Raw genomic sequence first — 20,288 nt, 5'->3', positions numbered from 1 at the left:
AAAATCAAGCATAGGAAGAAGAGTGTTCCTCACAACCCAACAGCATTTGCAGCAAGCAGCACTTCTGCTGCAAGCCTGGGCTCCACGGAGCCAAGGCACTAACAGAGGGGTTTCTCACCACACCAGGGCACAGAGATGGTGTCGGGGAGGACAGTACTTCCGTTCCCTTGCTAGAATTACCCAGAGGACTGAGATGTTATTGAAGTCCATCATTCAGAGTTTGTTTGAAAGGCTAATGAAAAGCAAATACATAAAACCCCCCTTTTTCTTATGTTCTCTTACTATTATATCACCTGAAATTCTCATTTTTCCTTCCTGAAGCAGTTAGAATGACTTTAACCTTTGTCAGTCACCACCTCCTTTACACTAGCTCCTTTCCCATGCTGCTACTTCATTAGCAGTGGCTTCCCAATTTCCTTGCTCCCTAGCATTTCAACCCCCCTTTTCCTCCCCTTTCTTTATCCTGTTTGTTTGCCTCCTTTTCTTTCACTGACTCTCCTGCCCTAGCAGACTACTGAACCGGCTCTCTTGGGAAACACTGCTGTGACATTATTTTTCTCCTTAATTTAAATAAAGAAACAATACTCTGACATCCTGCAGCAGAGCTAAAAGCTAACCCTATTGATTTCAGCAGGCACAAGCATTTGTTTGAACCTACAGCGTTTCATTGCCTAGCAACTTGTGCACCCTTAAGGTTACTATGGTGATGGTTGTCTAACTCGGACGTACTATCAAAGAGATGATCAAGAGCATCTGCCACTCTCACACCACAACTTCAAGGGTTTCCTCCACTGCCTCACCTTTTATTTGTCAATATGAAATACATGTTGGAGACAGACACGGCACTCGCCCGCACGCAGTAAAAACAGCTGACATGAATTCTAATTTCTACACACGTCGGTGTGCATGACTAAAGGTCTCAGAAGAAAGGGAGACGACGACGTCACTGGCTCGCAGTCATGTATCCCACCCCACCAGGGTGACTCCTACTGCTTGAGTTGATCAACTTCATTACTCTGATTTCTTCTAAGATGCAGTGTCAGCAAAGCCCTCTTACAGCTAGAAAAGAGTCTTCATTTCTTCTGGTGCAGAAATAGCAGAAAGAAAGAGAGAAAAGGAGAAAAACAGGGTGGTGGTGGGGAGACAAAGGAGAGAGCAGGACTATCCGGAGACCTTCTCTGCCTTCTGCAGGAAAGAAAGGAACCCAGATAGGATTTCTGAAAAGTACGTACACTAATCTTCTACATCACCTCCACCAACCTTATTTTACAGGTCAAACAAGTTTCAAACACTGTTTGCTACCAGCAAGCTACAATAATCAGATCTGCATGACTGTTTAAGGCCCAACTCTATGAAGAAATCTAACATAGAAACAATTACCGTTTTTTCAGAAATCTCCTTCACATATGAAAGTATAACAAGCTGGTCGCAGAGAGGTGCAAGTCCACTGATATAGAATTCAGTGTCAAACTGGAAAACTGAAATACAAGAAAGACAACAGGCTGTTAAATAAATGAATGTGTATCAACTGCTCCCTAAGAAAAACACGCAACTGATTTTCAGCAGCAACCAACAGTATGCAGTAGCACTTCAGAGAAATGAAGACTGAACACATACAACACACCTACAGACTTCCCAGTTGGATTAGCATGATGAAAAACTGCATTTAACAGACTAAATTCCATTAAAGCTTGCAAGAAGAAATGTTTGTGCTCCAGGACATGCTAGAGATGAAGCATCTGAAATGAACGATTCGCCTGATTTTCAGTAATCACATTGAAAAAAACAAGGAAGCAAAACCAAACCCAAACTCAATAAAATAGGTTTTATTCATTGGTTTGCATATTTGCAGCTGGTTCATGTGGCCGTAATAGAATCACACTTGCTACTTCTATTGGTATGATGTATGAAAACACAAAGATCATTATTTATCATCACTTTAAACATCACAGGAAGATTTACAGATACCCTTATTACAAAGAAACATACAGTTAAATAGTCCCTTTTCTTGTTCATAAAACTGAAAATGTTATTTCATAAAATCGGTCTTCAAATCAAGACAGTTATGTGATGACTATTTTGAGAAACAAAAAGAAAAATAGAGCTGAACTGTATTTACAAAAAGGTTCATTAAAAGCAGACCTCTGCCAGAGAAATACCTTTAGTTTCATTTTGTTGCGTTTTACAGTTCTTGTCATGGGCTCCTGTCTCATGAGGCCAAAAGCAGGAATCATCTGAATACTTACATTAGAAAAAACTTGTACCTATAAGATTTACAAAAAATCCCAGACACATAATCACTTTCTCCCAAAACATGGGTTTAGGAGAATCTAAGCATAAGTAGGGGAAAAAAACCCAAAAAACCCCCAAAAAAACAACCAACCAACCGAAGAGTCATTCCTTGCTTACTGCTTAAAACACTACATTAGTAATATCTACTGTTTACTAAAATAGTTACTAGTCATTTTAGCAAAGCAAACAGAAAATGCAGCATAACGACACTAAAACCAAAGCTAATTTTATTTAGCTAAGGTAATAAGGAAGACAGGAAAAATAATCGTCCTCCTGCTAAAAGAGAAAAAATACTGTCAAGTAAAGTACAGATTTGACACCTGTCTCTCAATGAATAAGCAAACACTGCTTTTCTCTTAATGGCTGCTGACACTTTCACATCACTGGGGGACCAAAGCACAACACAAGGGTAGAGCACTCAATCTATTCTAGGAGAGAATAGGTTCACATTTGTAATCCTGTACATAATTATTTTGTTCCAGCCTATAAGACTGATGAGATTACATTGACCGTGTCTCATGTTGCTCTGAGTGATGATTTTAAACAAACCACATCAGGCATCTACATAATGTATCTTATTCCCAGTTTAAAATTTAGTATTTGACATTTTAAAAGAATATGAAAGGCAGTAGGGAAAACATGGAGAAGGAAAAACAGTCAAACTCATAATGCTGGCTAAAAGAACAAGCAAAGAAACTTGCAGCTTTAAAAAGTGACAAGAGAAGGCTCTTAATGGCAGATGTAACACGGTTTGAATTTGGAGAGGAAAACAGCGTGGTTAATAGTACATTTATAAAGATTGTGGGGTCAGTTTTAAAAAACCATGTGTGTTTCTTTGCTTTTCACTGGAACTTAAGTTTCTTTGCCAGTTAAGATGTATGTAATGTCCACATAATGGTGTAGTTAGGATCAAGCAATAGTTCTGTTCTGAGAGACAAAAACAAACAAACAAATGTCATCATTTCAAGTTTCATTTTTAAATAGATTTTAGTTTCCTTTGTTTCACTTTCAGCTTTCTCTCAGTTCATTCTCCTCAAGAGGTCTTCTTGAAACACAATGCTCTAGCTCTGCTGCTACAGCCTTGAACAAAGAATAGCCGGCATAGACAGCGCTTCCTGACCTGATAAAAACCTTTGATGCAGCTAATCAAAAGTGTCTTACCGAAAAAAATTATAGAAGTTATAGCTGCACAGAACGCTAATAGTTTAATTTGATTTACTCTCGGGACACTTCGTTGTGATCAAGGGGGAAAAAAATCCAACATAGAGGCACTGCAGAAATTCTGGTAATTTGCAAAGGATGCAAAACAATTAAAACAGTATTGAAGTAAATGGGAATGACCGAGGTATGGCCATGTGTCATACATGTTTATGCCTGTCATAAGAGAAGGTGGAAGATATGCTGACAGTGGATCTACTCTATGTTCAGCATCTATGTACAGCTGTCAAACCAATTACCAGGAAGCAAAAAGAAGAAACCTGTAATTTTTTTTTGTTGTTCATTAAACAAAATGTATGAAATACACCACACAACAGAAATAAATAAATAAAAAAAATGCTACATTATTTATCCAAACTCTATAAAGCAATTTTATCCAGAATTTAAAGATACACACACATGTGGCGGACTGAAACTAAAAGTCGTCCTATTTCGTTTAACCTAAAAGTCGTCCTATTTCGTTTAACCAGATCTCAGAAAACATCCCCTGTTTTTCCACTGCAGATTTACAGCGTGAAATTCACTGAGAATTAACATGAAACTTAACATGTGTTAAGAAAGTGTTAACATTCACTTAAGAAAAAGAAGGATTTTTTGTTTGTTTTAATTCCATATGACACAATATACAAAAAAATGTAAAAGCCAACACACAAGGTAATTTTTAGGTGGCCCACTCATATAGCAAGAGCAGCAGAGCCACAAAGCACCGTGAACTGGCTCATCTTACCCAGAACTCTGGTGCACTGTTGGCTGCTAGGGTGATACCTCTATGCATTCCCAAATTACCTTTTAACCATGTACTTCAGGCACATCTGCAAAATTTGCAGTCATTGCTGTAGACTGCAGTACAGCCTACCCTTAAGTGTTTTCAAGATTGCTATCTCCACCACCAATGCTTTTACCGAGCTAGGTTATTTATGCAAAACAAAATAGAAAAAAAACCCTGCATGTTTTGATTAGCTATGCCCCTTTGCATACAGCTGCATTGATACAAAATATAAGATTATTTCTTTTTTCCACAGTATGTGCATCCAGTTCCAGCTAGAGGACCAGAAAAGGTCCCATAAGGATCACTTCAGCTGTCTTCAGATGCATAGAAGCAAATCACAAAGCATAAACATATAAACATGGTGTATTTTTATTGAAATAAAAGAATATTCTTACTTTTAGGTGTACTATCCAACAAAATCCTTGAAGAAAACACAGATCTCTTATTATTTTAACATTCATATTTTTCTCTGAAAATCTTCATATACAAACACCTGCCCCAGCCTTTAAGTATTTCCTTACAGATAGTTTTTACACCCCATAAGACTCTGCAACATTCTTCAAATATTCAAATTTCCAGGGCAGACCTACCTCTGGACCAGAAGCCTGAGCAGAAGGCGCAGGATGTGCCCCTTTAAAGAAATGTCAACTGTGACTCAAAAGGAACTGTAAACTTCTAGGGAGAAGCAGAAAATGAACCCACATGAAGGTCCCTTATTTGGGCATGAATATCCTCAGAACTCCCCGAAAACGTTCTATCCATACTACTGTTTGTGAAATCAATCAACTATTTACCTGATCAAGTATATATTGTGACGGCATCTTAATGGACTTTTTCCTTGAAATCAGTAGGAAGAGCAGTAGGGTTAGACTAAAATCAATGGTGGGTTCTATACATCAATAATTAGCAAAAACTAATGCTTCCAAACTTGGAATTCACACTGTCTACTATTTATTTATAATCAAAACGCTTGGAAAAGTCATATTCAAATTTATTCTTGTCCAAATGTTGAAGGTTCAGAAAAGCTTTAGAGAAAATTTAACAACCATTAGTCAATCATTCTATATATAACTTCAAATGCTACTGGGCAAAGATGAGCATTTTCATTAAAGCAAAGCAGGACAATGAAAATTATACTGTTACTTGAGTATGATCACTGAACAAAAAACACCCCACCTAGGTTTACAACTCTTAAAGCCTCTGCCACTGAAAGCTGTTGCCTTACTACTTGCCACCAGCACAGAATAGAAACGAGCAAGCGTTTTGCTACTAAAATAAACCAATTTCTCTCAATTGTAGCATCACACTAACCGGAAACATCAGGAGAAAATCCCACTACCTCATCACACCAGTACTCCTCCATCTGGTGAGGTCCACTCTTTCTATTAAACTAGAAAAATGTTTTGTCTACTGTAAGCAGTGTTACAATTTGCTGTTTTACTTACAGTCAGGTTGTGTGCAATAGGAGTGCTACTGTGGTGCCAAAATCATTTTACCCCTATTCCATCTCACATAGCAGTAAAAATAATCTTTAGAAATGTGGCAACCGTTTAGCTACAGACACACACAAACTTTAAGGAAATCCCATGGAATCTTGATGACAACTAGAAAGTCAGGAGCTTATGTTTCACAGCTTCAAAGTTAATTTTCTGAAAAACTCTTTTTTCCATTACACATTGAACTGAGGAAACTGTTAACTAGCAGGAAAAACATTTAGGATAGTCTTGACTAATTTTATCAAGAAATCTATAAATGATTGGTTCAGCTTGTGGCAAAACAGAATGAGCAAAAGTCTAGGTGAAATCCGTTACATAAATGTGTTTGGTTTCTTTTTTTTTTTTTTCCCTTTCTTTTTTTCTTTTTTTTTTTTTTTGGCAATTTCCTTCTTGGAGTGTAGCAGACTTGCTCCAATGAAATGTTTGCATAAATCAGCATATAAAGTTGATGACATTTAGTCACAGTTACTTTCCTGCTCACCACATACACTAATTAAGCTTTAAGTTCGTTCTATACAAAGACAAAAAAGCTGGCATGGTAGATCCCACTATCTCACTTCACAAAGCAAAAAATAAATATTCCCATCATTTTTTTTTCAGATAAAAATATGTGATTCAACTTGCCATGCAGTTGTACAGTATTGTCTCACAAAACATACAGATGTGTTATTACAAGCATATCCACCAAATGTGATTTTTAAACCAGAACTCTACTTTGTGGGGAATATGAGGGAATGCAGAGGAGAGACAAGTTCTCAAGAGGCACTGCTGGCTGGTTAGTACCTGGAATTAAGCTGAGATTCCTCAGATAATATGTGGGCTAAAAGATATTGAATAGGAAGTCCCTAATAGACTTCAAGTCTTTTACTGACTTGCACTGTTAATCTCCATTTTCCACTGCCATTAACAACCCGAGTAACTGAGGCAGAGATAAAGTACTACTCCACAGAAGTACATAAAATCCCGAGCAACTTGACAAGACCATCGAAGACTAGATGCCCTGTTCTGCTTCGAAAAGGCATTCTATTAACTGCAAAGTGCTAATTAGTTCTTTAGCAATCAGCCTTCTCATGGGCTCGAGTTGAGGAAGGGTTCCCTGTCCAGCATTACAGCTTTCGTACGCGTGTCAGGAGCAAGCACTGAGGTCAAGCACTCTTTAAGGAGGATCACAACAGCATTTAGTCCATGTTAAGCCTGTAACTCAATTCCAATACTTTCTAATCAATACACAACTTCACAGCGGTAGCTGACAGAGCTAAACTGATAGGATCTGCTCAGCTAACATACATTTAAACCTAAATAGAAACATTTCACCGGAGTTTATCTCCGACACTGAATGAAGACCCAGGGAGGCAACGAACTGAAACATATAACCAGAGACAACGGAGAAGATTACTGAAGGCAAGCACCATTAATATACTGAAAGATGTAAATAAAATGAGCAATGCTATGCAGATCTCAGTGCATGAGACCTGTATAATTCATCTAATTTCTCTTACAGGTAATCTGAGCACAATCTTCTTTAAAGTAAAAACAGCTAGAACAGTTCAGTGGTGTTACTTACCCATATTATGGGCTGTCTGGTTTGGCATCACGGTAGACTGTATGTATTTCCTGCCTCAGAGGAAGTATAGCTATGTGGCAAGACAATCAGAAGACAAGGAGGATCTCACTGCACAGGATCCCACGTACCTAACTTGCTATGCAGGAAACACTCTGTTTCCTTATTCACTGGGCTGCAAAACCACTGAAGAAACATTAACGATCGACTAATGCCCTCACGTTTTCCTATGATACTATTGTGGAACTTTGCGGCCCTCAGACAGGATCTAGAAGAGCATAAATATGAAACTGCTGAGACATGAGAAAACACTGTATTACCCTAGACTTCGTATGTATTACCCTGATGAGCAGAGAAGCAACTATAAAGTCTCCTGCTCCACTTCTGGTTTTCATTCCAGGTGCAAAACTGTAAAACCAGGTGGCGGGGGATAAAAACCCAACAAAACAACAACAAAAATCCCACACCACTAAACATGACAAAAGTTATACTGTCTTACGGGTTTCATTTCTCGTAAGTGTGTTGCCAAGATGTTACGAGGCAAAACGTCTGAAGGATATTCAGCTACCCTGCCTTGTATAAATTCTTTACATTATGAAAGTGTATCAGCTTATGCATCCACTTAGAATATTAATGGTCTTGTAAATACTATACTATATATATATACATAAAAAAACTATACTGGTTGCTGGTCTGCCCAGTAGTAATATCAGACTTTCCAGCTATGCCTTTGAAAAGTAAAGTTGAAATAAAATTGAAATAGATGCTATGGCATGACACACAGCTCTCAAGATCTTTTATGTGACTACATCAAAAGCTATTGTAATTTATATTGAGACTTGAACAAATAATGTCTCTCTCTTTTTCCCTCCCAACCTAATACCCATGTTCAAATGAGTGCTGCTGACAGCATTTGGCAGAGCTTTGACCTGAAACCAGACAGAAAAGTCTCAAGCACATCGTTAACAGGTTAAGTGAGAAAAAATGTCAGTCCTCAAGAACACAGAGAAGATTTTAGGCTAAAAAGTGTAAGATGAAAAAGTTACTTCTGCAAAAATCTCCAACCTTCAGGTCTGCACCTAAACAGTCTAATGAGAGCTTTTCGGGTTTTTTTAAATGAAGTTCCAATAGACATGTAAGACTAGCTCTCTCCACGTAGACACATTACAGTCAAAGTAGAAGTTGCCTCTTCTTGTTCACTTGTCACTATGCAAATAACACCATTTAATTATTTTCTGGAAGCTACTTTCGGGTACAGAAAAGATTATATAAAAGATCCAAGGCTAAAAGTCAAGACTGAACTTCTCCTTGATAAAATTCTCTCAAATATCCTAGAATTCCACAGTTATGTATTCTGTTGGGACTCTGTAATCTTAAACAACAAATAGCTTTCAGGTCTCAGTTAATTGTCAGGCATGCCACCATCTCCCAGTGTCCAGAGTTCCTGCAGAGTTTAACAAGTCTCGTAGCTAATTTTCAGAAGCTATTATAAAACAGTTCTTTCCTAAAATCAGAAAACAGAGTATGCACCTACGCCACGCACCATTCCAATTTGGCATGAGTCAGGATCTTGCTTGAACACTCTTGTCTACAATCTCATGTCATTACAGTCAAGACAAGGTAGCACCAAAGTTTACAAACTGTTGTACACTGCAGTCTTAAGAGGCTCAGAGGGCCTGTTTATCTTCCCCACACCACCTCTTCAGAGGTATTTCCTTTCCCCAGAAGCTTCTTCTGGGGACAGCTGTGACTTTTCATTTTCATCTCCTCTTCCCCTCCAAACTTCCTTTGAATTCCACTTTACACACTATTTAATACACACATTTTGTCAAGACTTTTCCATGTATTAGCAGTAATAGAATTTATTCACATCACCTAAGCCAGATAAATAAGAAAGCAAAGGACAACATAAAATCCAGAAGCAAAAATGGCAACAAAAAGAAATTCAAATCAATTTTCTAGCACTGTACCAAAGAGATGTTAAAAAAAGAAGTTATGAGCAGTGTTGTCAATCAAATAAAGCAGCTTCTATTTTCTCCTTGCTACTACACTGATCATCACTTAACAAAGATGAAAAACCAAGTTCTCTGTAGGAATCTGTGTGAAGGGAAAGTTAAGACATCCACTGTTGATTTTAGATGAGCACCGAATTTAAGACTCTTTAAAAATACAAAAAAAAAAAAAGCTGAACTATGCAGGCAGACATTATGACAACCTCATCAACTGAAAATGAGGGGACATTTACGTTATGACTAAATGTTGCCTCTGAAGTGTAATAGCTTTTTCAGGCTAGAATGTGAAAACAGACCTTTAAAGTTTATATAATTTTGAAAATGAGCACATTTGTACAATCATACCTATTTCCACATAGCGGTTTGGAAGGTCACGCATTTCACTGGCATGCCGTTCTTTTACTGAGCAAATCTAGGGAACAGAGATCTGGATCATTATGATGACCAAACTGTAATTCCTAAAATGATACTAACTTTACCTCAATAAGAAAAGGAGTCTGTGGGAATTTTTGGGCATGCATTTCTGTATTTTGAAAACACAGGCTGTAAAACAGTGACAATGCATTGCTGAAGAAGAAAACCAGACAGGAAAGTTGTAGCTGTACTCCGCAGTCTTATAAATATGCTGGCAGAGGAGAAGGAAGATGGACCACATTAGAAACCTGAAAATATTTATCCACTATGGTTTCTTCATAGTAGCATATATGTGGGTTTGGTTTTGCTATCTTCTCATACTTTGTGCCACATTACCTTACAATTTCAGTAAGAATATGCTATTGCAATTCCTGGTAGCAGGAGTGAAGTATGTACATATACAGGAATGCAAATACCCAAATGCTGTGAAGCACGCACAATACAAGGGGGAAGACAGATGCCAAACTTACGACAAACCTCCTCATTTGTAAAACTCTTAAGTTTAATGCTCAAAAAGCTTTTTACACTTCACCTACCTCACTTTACCCTCCCTTTCCATCTACTCCTACTGAGTACTTTTAATTTCCCACTGTGCAGTGAGGTAGCAGTCTGTTATTAGAAAGCAGCTAACAGGCTTGTAACAACCTCATGTCAGGTGCTGGTCTGAGCACATCACAGTCTGCAGTGCACAAGTTGAAAATGCCAGTTCCCTGCTGAAAGCAGTACAAAACCCCAAAAGCCTGTTCCCCCATCCCTCCCCCCTTGTTCCCCCACCCCCCCCCACCCCCAATAGTTGACCAAAATCATGTGGCTGTTTTAACAGTCACAACCTCCTCAGCCTCCAAAACAACCCTCCAAAAATGCCTCATGGTAAGTTGTTTTCCTCAATGCTAATCAAAAGAAATGAATTCAACAGCCCACTAAAAGCTTTCAAAAGAGGAAATCTCTCCGAGGCACAGAGGAGAGAAGTGTCCCTGAGGATTACATTCACTGCGTGCTCACACACGGAGATCTGTCTGACCGCTGGGTGTCTATCACTCGTCCTCCTCTTCATGAGGGTCAGTCCAATGACATTTCTATGGCAGCAGGAGTTCTGCACACTGCAGTCAAACCAAATTCTATTTTTTTCGATTGTCTTAGCTTTTCAGAAATAATCTCTGTTTGTCTGTGATAACAGCAAGCATTTATTACAAAGACAGGTAATTGCACCTTTACTGAATTTCCCCAGCCAATAATCAGCGTTAAATTATCCTTCCAGCAAAGGCTGCAGGGATACATATCTGGGCGAAGGCTTATGTCATCTCGAGGCACATTGGTAATTCTTTGCTTGGAGATCATGTCAAGTATCTTCACGCCCTGAAAGTTTAAATACAAGAGAACTTTATTCAGTATGACACACTCCTACTCATCATATCCCATACTATTTTGTATGCTAAGGCGGTCACAGCGTTTATGGCATACGTTTCAGGGTAGGGCTGAGTGTGCCAACAGAAAAAGCTGCTGATACAAAGACCCATCTAACCCAGGAGGTGACGGAACAAAGGGACTAGAGTAAATTAGATATATTCAATTCACATGCCAAATGAAAAGATAAAATAAGTGAATGAATGGCAGATTAGCAACTCCAGTCATGAACCAGTTCAGCTTTGTTGGGCTGGTGCTACTACTGGAGAAACAAGAAATTCCAGCTCTTCTACAACAGCTCCTGTAGAGAAGCAGTAATTCCTACCTTGGAAAAAGAAAAGAGGTGAAGTAACAGCTCATCAAGATAAATGAAGCCAATATGTACTTCTCCAGAAATGCATTTCTACTCTTACTTAAAACAGAAAAGCAAGCATATTTAAATGATGCTTGGTTTTGTATGCTGTGATTTTTCACTGCCTCCTCAGGGAATCTCCTAAACTAACAGAACAAAAAGTTTAAAGAAAGGAAGATTAAAGTCATTTGAGAAAGAGGGCAAAAAAAGAGCCATTAATCAGATTTTTCCATGCCATTTAGACAAGGTGAGCTATAACCTTTCCAATAGCAAAATGGAGATTAATTTCATGGTAAGTAATGAGTTGTTCTTAGTGATTTAAAAACAAAAGTCCCCAAAAGAAAACACAGTATTTAGGAGATATTTCTCTTCTGCTCACTGAGCTTAAAGAACAACTCTCATGATCACAGAAAGGGGATGGAAGAGACCTTGAAAGGTCAGTGTCCAGGATGCCATTCCATGTTAGGATTCTTCTAGTGACAACACTGATTTAAAACATTCCCTGGCCTGTTTCTGCTCCCCCCGACTGCGAGTTTCTGTGTCTCCAGCTATACAGATTCAACTGTTCATAAGTCAACGGGTCGAAACACAGGGGTCACGGTCTATACCAAGTTTGCCTTTTTTTCACCCCTTCTTTAAATCACAAGGAGCAGTAACTAAGGGGTGCACCAGGGTTTTTTTTTCAGTGATCTTTGTCACTGAAGAACTGTGAGCATGGAACACATTTCTATCAGCTTCTCTTTGGTTAATAGTCATCAAGGTTTCAGAAAAAACTTGCATATAGCACCCGCAACATACAGAGCCCAGATCTGTGGGTAACACAAACAAGGAGCTTATGCTTTGCATTTTCTAAGCTCATCTGATAAAATTTGCAATCTTGCTTGAACTGCATTTTAATGAAGATGTCTTTTATTAATCTTATCACTTTGTCTTCAAGGATGACTTTCAGATAAAAGTGACCTATATCACACCTTCCATTTTTCTACAAGGCAGTAAACCCTATATGGGATAGACAAGCTTATGTTTAAAATGCCTTTCAAATCAGTAGCCTAGGATTGCATTGTGAACTGGAAGGACTTCCAAAGTCAATTTCCTATCATGAAGGAGCCTAAAACCCATTCAAATGTGAGTTAGACAGACAAATACCTCTAAGGATTTGGTCCTCAGGTGTCTCAGTTTGTAAAACTTACACTCTTGGCTATGGAGGAAGAAGACAGTGCAGAAGTAAACCTGAGCATCTGACAAGTAGAATTAGACCGTGGCTGAATAACCTCAGAATATCCAGTGTTTAACAAGCTCACATACAGTGTGCCAAAATAAAATATTAAAAAAGGCACAAGAAAATAAAAACTAGGTAGCCACACACAGACAGTAAGAAGCAAAACTATAAAAAATTTTCACTGACTCTGAAAGAAAAAAAAATGGAACACAAAACCTTGCTAGAGGATGGAGAAATTTCTAAAAAGGTAAAGGGGGAAGGGAAAGGCCAATAACCAAATACATTAATCTTTTCGAGGGCAAGTGTCATTTCATTTTTCATTGAAAGATAGGCCCTGACCATGGCTTTTTGTCTCTGACAGATGGCTCTCAACATTTTATTATTATTCTGTGTTCTGATGTGGCACATCATCTCTAGGGATAGCTCTCCTCAACTGTCCTACCCTTTCCCAGCAGATTCACCCAGAATATATATTTTAATTGTATGGCTCTGAAAAGAACAAAACCTTCAAAAAAGCTAATGTTATGTCGATCAGGCAGTCATTGAAGTTTCAATCCTAATGCACTTATTACAAGGGAGCAAATAAATATAAGTTGACCTCTAACAATTTCATATCAAACTGTTTTTGAAAGGAATAAAGGAACAATGGCTTTAAAATATTTTAACAAATACTTCCTCTCAGGAAGGAAAAACAATAGCAGGAAAAAAAGCTGGTGTTTCAGAAGTACTTTCACCACTTTTTTAAAATAAGACTTTGGAATTTAGACACGATACACACTTAAAAACATATCCCTCACTGCTGAGCTTTAAAACACAGACCTTGACCCATCAATTAGATATACAGTGATAGGTGAAATGCAATACTCAGCATGAAAGCAATGGTTTCCTTTAAAATATGAATTACACATAGAGCAAAAAGGGCCTATTTTCTCCAAAGTCTAGCCTTTTCTAATGGCCTACCAAAATGGGAAATTACCACTATAATTTTTTATAACCTGCTACATTAGAAGTGCATATGATAATGTCACCTCAGTACTAATTACAAAACCCAGACAGGTTTGGGGTTTTATTTTGGGGTGGTGCAGGGTGGAGATGTTCTGTTATTTATATAAATTAGCATTCCTTCCTCAGTCAGTTTCAATAAACTGCACTGGTCAAAACTCTGCCATACAATAGTATACATTAGTGACCGTGTCCAACAGTAGTATGTAGAGATACTTTTCGTAATTTCTTCAGAAATGGCAATCATATGGAGAACACTGACTAGCCAGCAGGAAACCCCAGAAGAAATGTCTATGAAGAAATGGGAGCTAAACCACTATTCTTTATACTTGTTTCTTCAAATGTACCATTTTAAAATGGAATATTTTGGCAATTATCATCAAAACATTTCAAATATCAATGTAATGCAGCAGTATTTTTGTTCATTGAACAGATGTGACCAACAATACTTACCATATTATTAGCCCAAGCAATTAAATGTCCCCTCCATTTAACATTTCTTATATTTCCTTCCCCTTCATGTAAAACTGAAGGCTTCCATCTATTCATCCAGCCTCTCTCATATAACAGCAACTACAAAGAAATGCAACAAGAAGTATTTCTGTGATGCAGTACTGTATGCAAACACAGGAAGTATTTTTTTGCTTCATTATCGCTTACTCTCCTTCAAAGGCAATGAAAAATACATGCCTATCACAAATCAAAAGCAAATAAAATCAACCATCTTCATATAGTACATATACACTCAAAATCTTTTACACTAGAGAATTCAAGTTACTTTAATAGTATTATTAATAAACAGGTCTTCCCTCAAGTTTCTCCAAAGGAATAGAATTATTTCAATTTTGAAGATAAAGAAATTAAGGCATTTGAGAACCTAAAACTACAGCACTAGTGACAACATTTCAGAAGGCTGGTAAAGAAACCACGTCACCTCACACCCATCTACTAATCTCACGATAGGCTCCTTCTTCCCTCCAAAAAACAGGTATTCAAAGAACACTGTTAAAGACCCCAAGCCTGTGACTTTTTGCTTGGCCCCACTTGGCCTTCCACAGAGCTCTTAGAGATGCTGCGCGTTAGTCCCACATGTGCAAAGTGCTGCTGATTGTAAAACCTGTGTGATTGGGAATCACAGGTTCTGCAAATGAGGAAGGAATTTTAGCATATCTAAATGCATAAGGAGATGTTATGACATGCTTTGCAACAGCAAAGAAAAACTCAACTACATGCAGACAGTTTGCATAACAGTCCAGCTCTTTTACCAGTTCCTGCATGGTTGTGGGAAGTTATTTAATAAGATTATAACATGGAATCACTTTGAGAGATGTGAAGTGCAGCGCTTGGAGGGATACCCAAGTAAGAAGCTGAAGCATCTATTAAGATCATACTCTATGGTACCAGTCCAACCAACTTCTGCATGAGTTCACCCACGTGCATGCACATGCACAACCTGAACCCAAGCTCACATGAGTGCACAACGACCATTAGGAGGTGTAAAATTGCTACCTGCCAGGACTTTTACCATGCTAAAACTTAAAACAAATACCTATGTTACTAATTTTCTATGTAAGATCCAGCTGTACATGCTTTTCTATACAGGGTTTCCCAAACCGCGTATTTGCATAAACATGTCAAATGATAAGACACTAGTTGCTTACAGTAACATCTATTAACAAAATAAGGTATTTTTAACGGGAGTTACACATACTGCCTCTCTTTCCTAAAGCCACAAGATGGCACTAAAAGACAAGTATTTTTTCCAAAAGCTTAAAGTTGTCACTACCTAGGATAGTCTCATCAGAAACTTTTGCGTGCACTGTAGACATCAAACTTCCCACTCAAGCATATCTTGCTCCTTTAATCCCACTCAAAATAACTCTGTGTCCTCCACACAGCTTACATAAAGGCCCATCTTTCAGTTGGTCTAGGGTTTTTTTCTTCCACCAATGAAAAAGCTACTCAAGAAAATTCTTACAGAACATGCTATTTTATAGCAACCAAGGCAAGATAGTGAAAGCAGGGGTAATATTTACACTCATAAGGCAGTGCCATACAGAGACATTTCCATCAGCAGACTGGTAGGTGGATGTGAAACACAGGAGCAGCCCTCACCCCAAACTAATTAGCTCCACTCAGAGGATAAGGATGTCATCAAAAACTACGTGCTGTGCTGATCCAGCCTTAAAAATTACTTTTTTCTTAGTTCACAAAACTCCTAAGGAGAGGCTCAATGGAAAAAGAACTGTCGTCTGGATTCTTCTTTCAATACCATCCAATAAAGACGGCAGTGAAATACATAGTATTTTCATCTGGACTTACCGGACAAGGGTGCAAAAACTGACATGGATGATGTAAAAGGTTAAAACTGGTTGATGTCAATGATATTACCCGAACTTTGAATATTTTCTGCTTGTGAGTGAATCATGACTTAAGCTTATTTGTTACATACAAAAGCCAGAGTGAGCTTGGAATGACACTTGGCAGCTGTTTTGTTACTGTTCATGGTTTGTGATCATCATGCTTTTTCATGACTGTCTACCTGAGTAAGAAACCACAAAGAAAATAAGTGACCTGAGAAAGAACCAGGGAGGAGAAAAGAAAATTTTAAAAAAACCTGCTTCAGTCTATGCTCAACTCTAAGTACATGCTTAATTAAATTCTAAGACGAAGGCAGTAAAGACATCAGTCTGATATTGCCTGTAATAAACACGGAAAGTGAATCTGAATCACTGCAGCACCCTGAATTCCCTCTTTTCTATCAGTAAGCGCAATAGGGCAATTATCTGCACTTTATTGATGTACATAATGTGATTTATTATTTCTTACAGCAATGACACCTGGAAACTGAGTTACTGAACCCAGAACTTAGCTGAGCATTTTGGAACTGCTATCCACTGAATGCATGCCTCTTAAAATAAGCAGCCTAATCTATTTCTTAGTCTTCCTTTCTGTCTTCACATTGAAATGTTTATCGCACCAGAAAGCCATTTAAAACTTCAAGAGAAAACTAGACACATAACAAAAATCCACCATTTCTGGAAGAGTTCCTCCTACTACCTCCCTCTCTTTTTGGTAGAGGAAAAATATTTTATTTCCCATAAATCCCGTATTTTGGCAGTCAGCATTCACAGTACTTATATTTCAACAGCAGCCACAAAAATCACTTTCTTGCATTTTCTGCAATACAGTTTATATTTTCTCCTTTTTGATTTGCTCTGGTAAATCTTTCCAGTTCTTTGTTAGAATGCAGTAGTGCTTAGAACACACTTCCAGCATCTCTTGCATGTACCGCAACATGGTAATATAGCTAAAATAAAACAAACTGACTTTTGGGGTCCCCACCTACACTCCTTCACAGTACAAACTTCTGATAGTACACTAACTATTTCGCAAGTCTTCTTAACTGCTTATGCCTGTCCACTGGATCATTAAGAAAAATGACACACTGAAACACACAAGACAAGAGGATGGTGCAGGAGTCACTTTGGTTTTAAACACAAGTGGATTTAATTTTCTTGGATTTGTGAATACACCTCTGTCTTTCACTACCAGGAGATTAACCTCCTCCAAAAAGCACTCAAACTCTATTTTAGAGTGCAACTGCTAAAGAGAATAGACTAGTGCTTGGATTTAATGGAGCTTCTCATTCAATTACCATTAACACTAATTACATGTAATCCCAGTCTTTAAACTATGTACAGGAATTCTCAATTCTCTGAACAAAGGAGCCAATGATTACAGCTTTGGTAGTATCAATATGGTGAAGTAATTCAATTGAATTTCATCCCACTTACAAAACACTGAAATTAAAAGATGTCTGTTCTCTCACAGCAAAAAGTTTCAGAGGAAATGCACTCTTACTGAAGCACTACGTACAGCATCATTAATTTGTTTCAACACAGCACCTTTACTGTAATGATCTAGAGGAACTTCACATGAGAAGGTGGCTGAGACTTCCATTTGTAAATGAAGAGCCATCCCTCCCTTTCCTTCCCTATTGCAACACTGTTGGATGAGTTTTAATTTCACAAAATAAAAACTAGGAAAAAACTCCCTGTATTTTCCTTGTCCTGATTTTGTTTGCCTAAATGTGAAGGTGTGCCTACCTGTGGCATTTGTTCTGGTTTTTGGCACCTGTGTCACCGACTCTCCCTTCAGCCAAGCAAGATCACAAAACCCTAAAATGCTACTGCCATGGTTACAAGTGATCACTACAGATATTTATTGTTTTCAGCATAAAAACAACATTTACAGCCACAGCCAAGATTAACAGATACCTGAGAGTAACACAGAACAGCATGCCACATGAAGACTTACTGTTTAATCGTGCATCCCAAGGAAAATATATAGCAACAATAAAAAATTATCACTTCTGTTTGGAATAGCGATGGACTGGATGAGCTCAAACGAGGCAGAGAATAATGTAACCCTCAAGTTTTCAACCAAAGATGAGTTTTCAAAATACCATTACAAAATGCTGTTGTGTAAGGAGCTGGGGTGTGGATGGCAGGGAGAGCAAGAGGTGCAGTCAAGGGAAATCGAGCAAGGAGGCAGTGGCAGAGAACAGCAGCATTGGGAGGTAAGTGAAGGCAACGGTGAGATATGGACAGGAGCGGCTACTGTAGCTCATGGAAAAAGAAACTAGAAATTTTGAGATGTTTAATACAAACAAATGCCACAGGACTTGAATTAGGCTATACTTCTAATAACTCAACTGCTAAATTCCTGCTGTTGCCTATTCACAAAGAGCTACAGATTTAACACATTTGGAAAGCAAGCCCTGCAGCCTTGCAGGCAGAGACACAAGCTTTCACACATTTCATATATTTAGATTCTCCTTGCTTGCCACCTCAATTAAAAAAGTTTTCTACACAGCCATTTGCAAAACACACAACTACGTATTACACGCACACAAGACTACAATCCACTCTCTCTTTACACAAACCAAATTTGTTTGTTACAGCACAAGCAGAACATTTGGGTTTTCATAATGAAGAAGAAATACACATCCATGTAATAATAAAAAGAAATGTAAGCCAAATAATCTGCTTATTAAGCAAACAGCACATGACTACATATCAAAGTCTCATCTGCTCAATAATGTGGGATACATCTGCGCATTATACATCGTGGCAAGCAAATTGCCGGCCTGTATTAGCGTGGCTTGCTTGCTGCTGCAGTTTGTTTCCTGCTTATGGTAAATTCTCCAATGCATGGACAGAAATTGCCATAGTATTTACTCTTTCTTCACTTAAACCAGACCTCTGAGTATTTACTGACTGACATTTTATAGCTTACAAAGCAATCTGCCTTTCTTGTCTGGTACTCTTCTACCCAATATAATGCCAAACAGCTGACTATCTGCTTTCTAAAAATGGACTGTGCTGCAAACAGCATGCTGACAATTTAATAATTTGTCAAAATAGTCCAACCAGTTATTATGAAGTACATATCATAGGGTTCAGAGGTAAAGGTCATCTACTTACAAAGCAAAGTGCATCTGCTGACACTAAAAAGCAGACAATTAAAAAAAAAATAATATCTGAGACATTCCCTAGGAGACCTGACTTAAACATACAAATTCCACTACCCATAACAGCAGTTGCAGAACCCTAAGAATGCTATTTCTTTTCCTGCTTGTGCATTGTTTGCCATCACTGTCCCTTCTCTGTACATGACATTGCTCCACCTGGAGTGGAAAGGAATTTTGATAGTCTTGTTTGGCATGTCAGGCAGCAGACACCATGGGTCCAGCCCAGGATTCTAACACTGAAATAGTATTTCAGATATTATGAGGTTTTTATAACGAGGAATTTGCCCCAGGTAACACTAAGTTCTCTCTGCTTTTATAACAGACGAAGAAAAAAGTATAATATTTAAGCATGGGCATTGATATGCTCATATGCTAATTCTGGGAGGATAAATGGGACAAACTTGTTCAGACATGTCTGTGTTTGAAAACCAGTTCTTATAGTGTATCTTCTCCAGCAAAAGAAATACAGACCCCATTAAAAATGTTTTTATATCTATTTCCACTATATATATAAAAATACATATTATATAGATGTAGATACAGAGAGATATAAAGATAAGGCTGCTGACAGTCACAGATTTTGTGACTTTTGAAAATAAAAATTTTCATTTTTATCTTGGTACCCTAGTCCTTAAAAAGTTTCTGATTGGATACTCAAAATCAACACATTACACAAAATGCATGTCCTAGGCAAATGAGGAAGCCCAATCCTTTAAGGTACTGAATATCCTACTCCCACACTGGTTTCAGAATTCCTTTGCTTAATTCTGCTGTTGCCCCTACTACCATGCTGGGTAGAGAACCCCCTAAAAGCATTGATAGCATACATTCAGCAGATGACTCAATCACTTCAGAGGATTCACTTTCCTAGGAATTTTACTACAAAAAGTTCTGTGCTTATTGATGTTAATCAAAACATGAAATAGGGAGTCTCACCAATGCCTCTGCCAAGAAAGAAACCTCAAGTTGTCCTGCTCTCCTAAGCTACCTTCCATAAGATGCAGTACCTGATA

At 38.0% G+C, this 20,288-nt stretch overlaps 1 protein-coding gene across 3 annotated transcripts in view; it reads right to left on the bottom strand.

The window, feature by feature from the left end:
• Positions 1 to 20,288, bottom strand: part of VPS41 (VPS41 subunit of HOPS complex) — a 107,780-nt gene that overhangs the window by 35,201 nt on the left and 52,291 nt on the right. For 2 of the 3 annotated variants that reach the window (XM_037383295.1, XM_037383296.1), the window contains exons 8-11: positions 14,193 to 14,312; positions 10,972 to 11,118; positions 9,694 to 9,760; positions 1,381 to 1,478 (exon numbers count right to left, since the gene is read on the bottom strand). In XM_037383295.1, the coding sequence (XP_037239192.1) occupies positions 1,381 to 1,478; positions 9,694 to 9,760; positions 10,972 to 11,118; positions 14,193 to 14,312 (432 nt within the window). Of the gene's footprint in view, positions 1 to 1,380; positions 1,479 to 9,693; positions 9,761 to 10,971; positions 11,119 to 14,192; positions 14,315 to 20,288 lie in introns of all 3 variants that reach the window. The other variant, XM_037383297.1, reaches the window with a different exon arrangement.

Source organism: Falco rusticolus, chromosome 4 (assembly GCF_015220075.1).
Source record: "Falco rusticolus isolate bFalRus1 chromosome 4, bFalRus1.pri, whole genome shotgun sequence".
Classification (NCBI taxonomy): Eukaryota; Metazoa; Chordata; class Aves; order Falconiformes; family Falconidae; genus Falco; species Falco rusticolus.
This window is presented reverse-complemented; position numbering and strand designations above follow the sequence as displayed.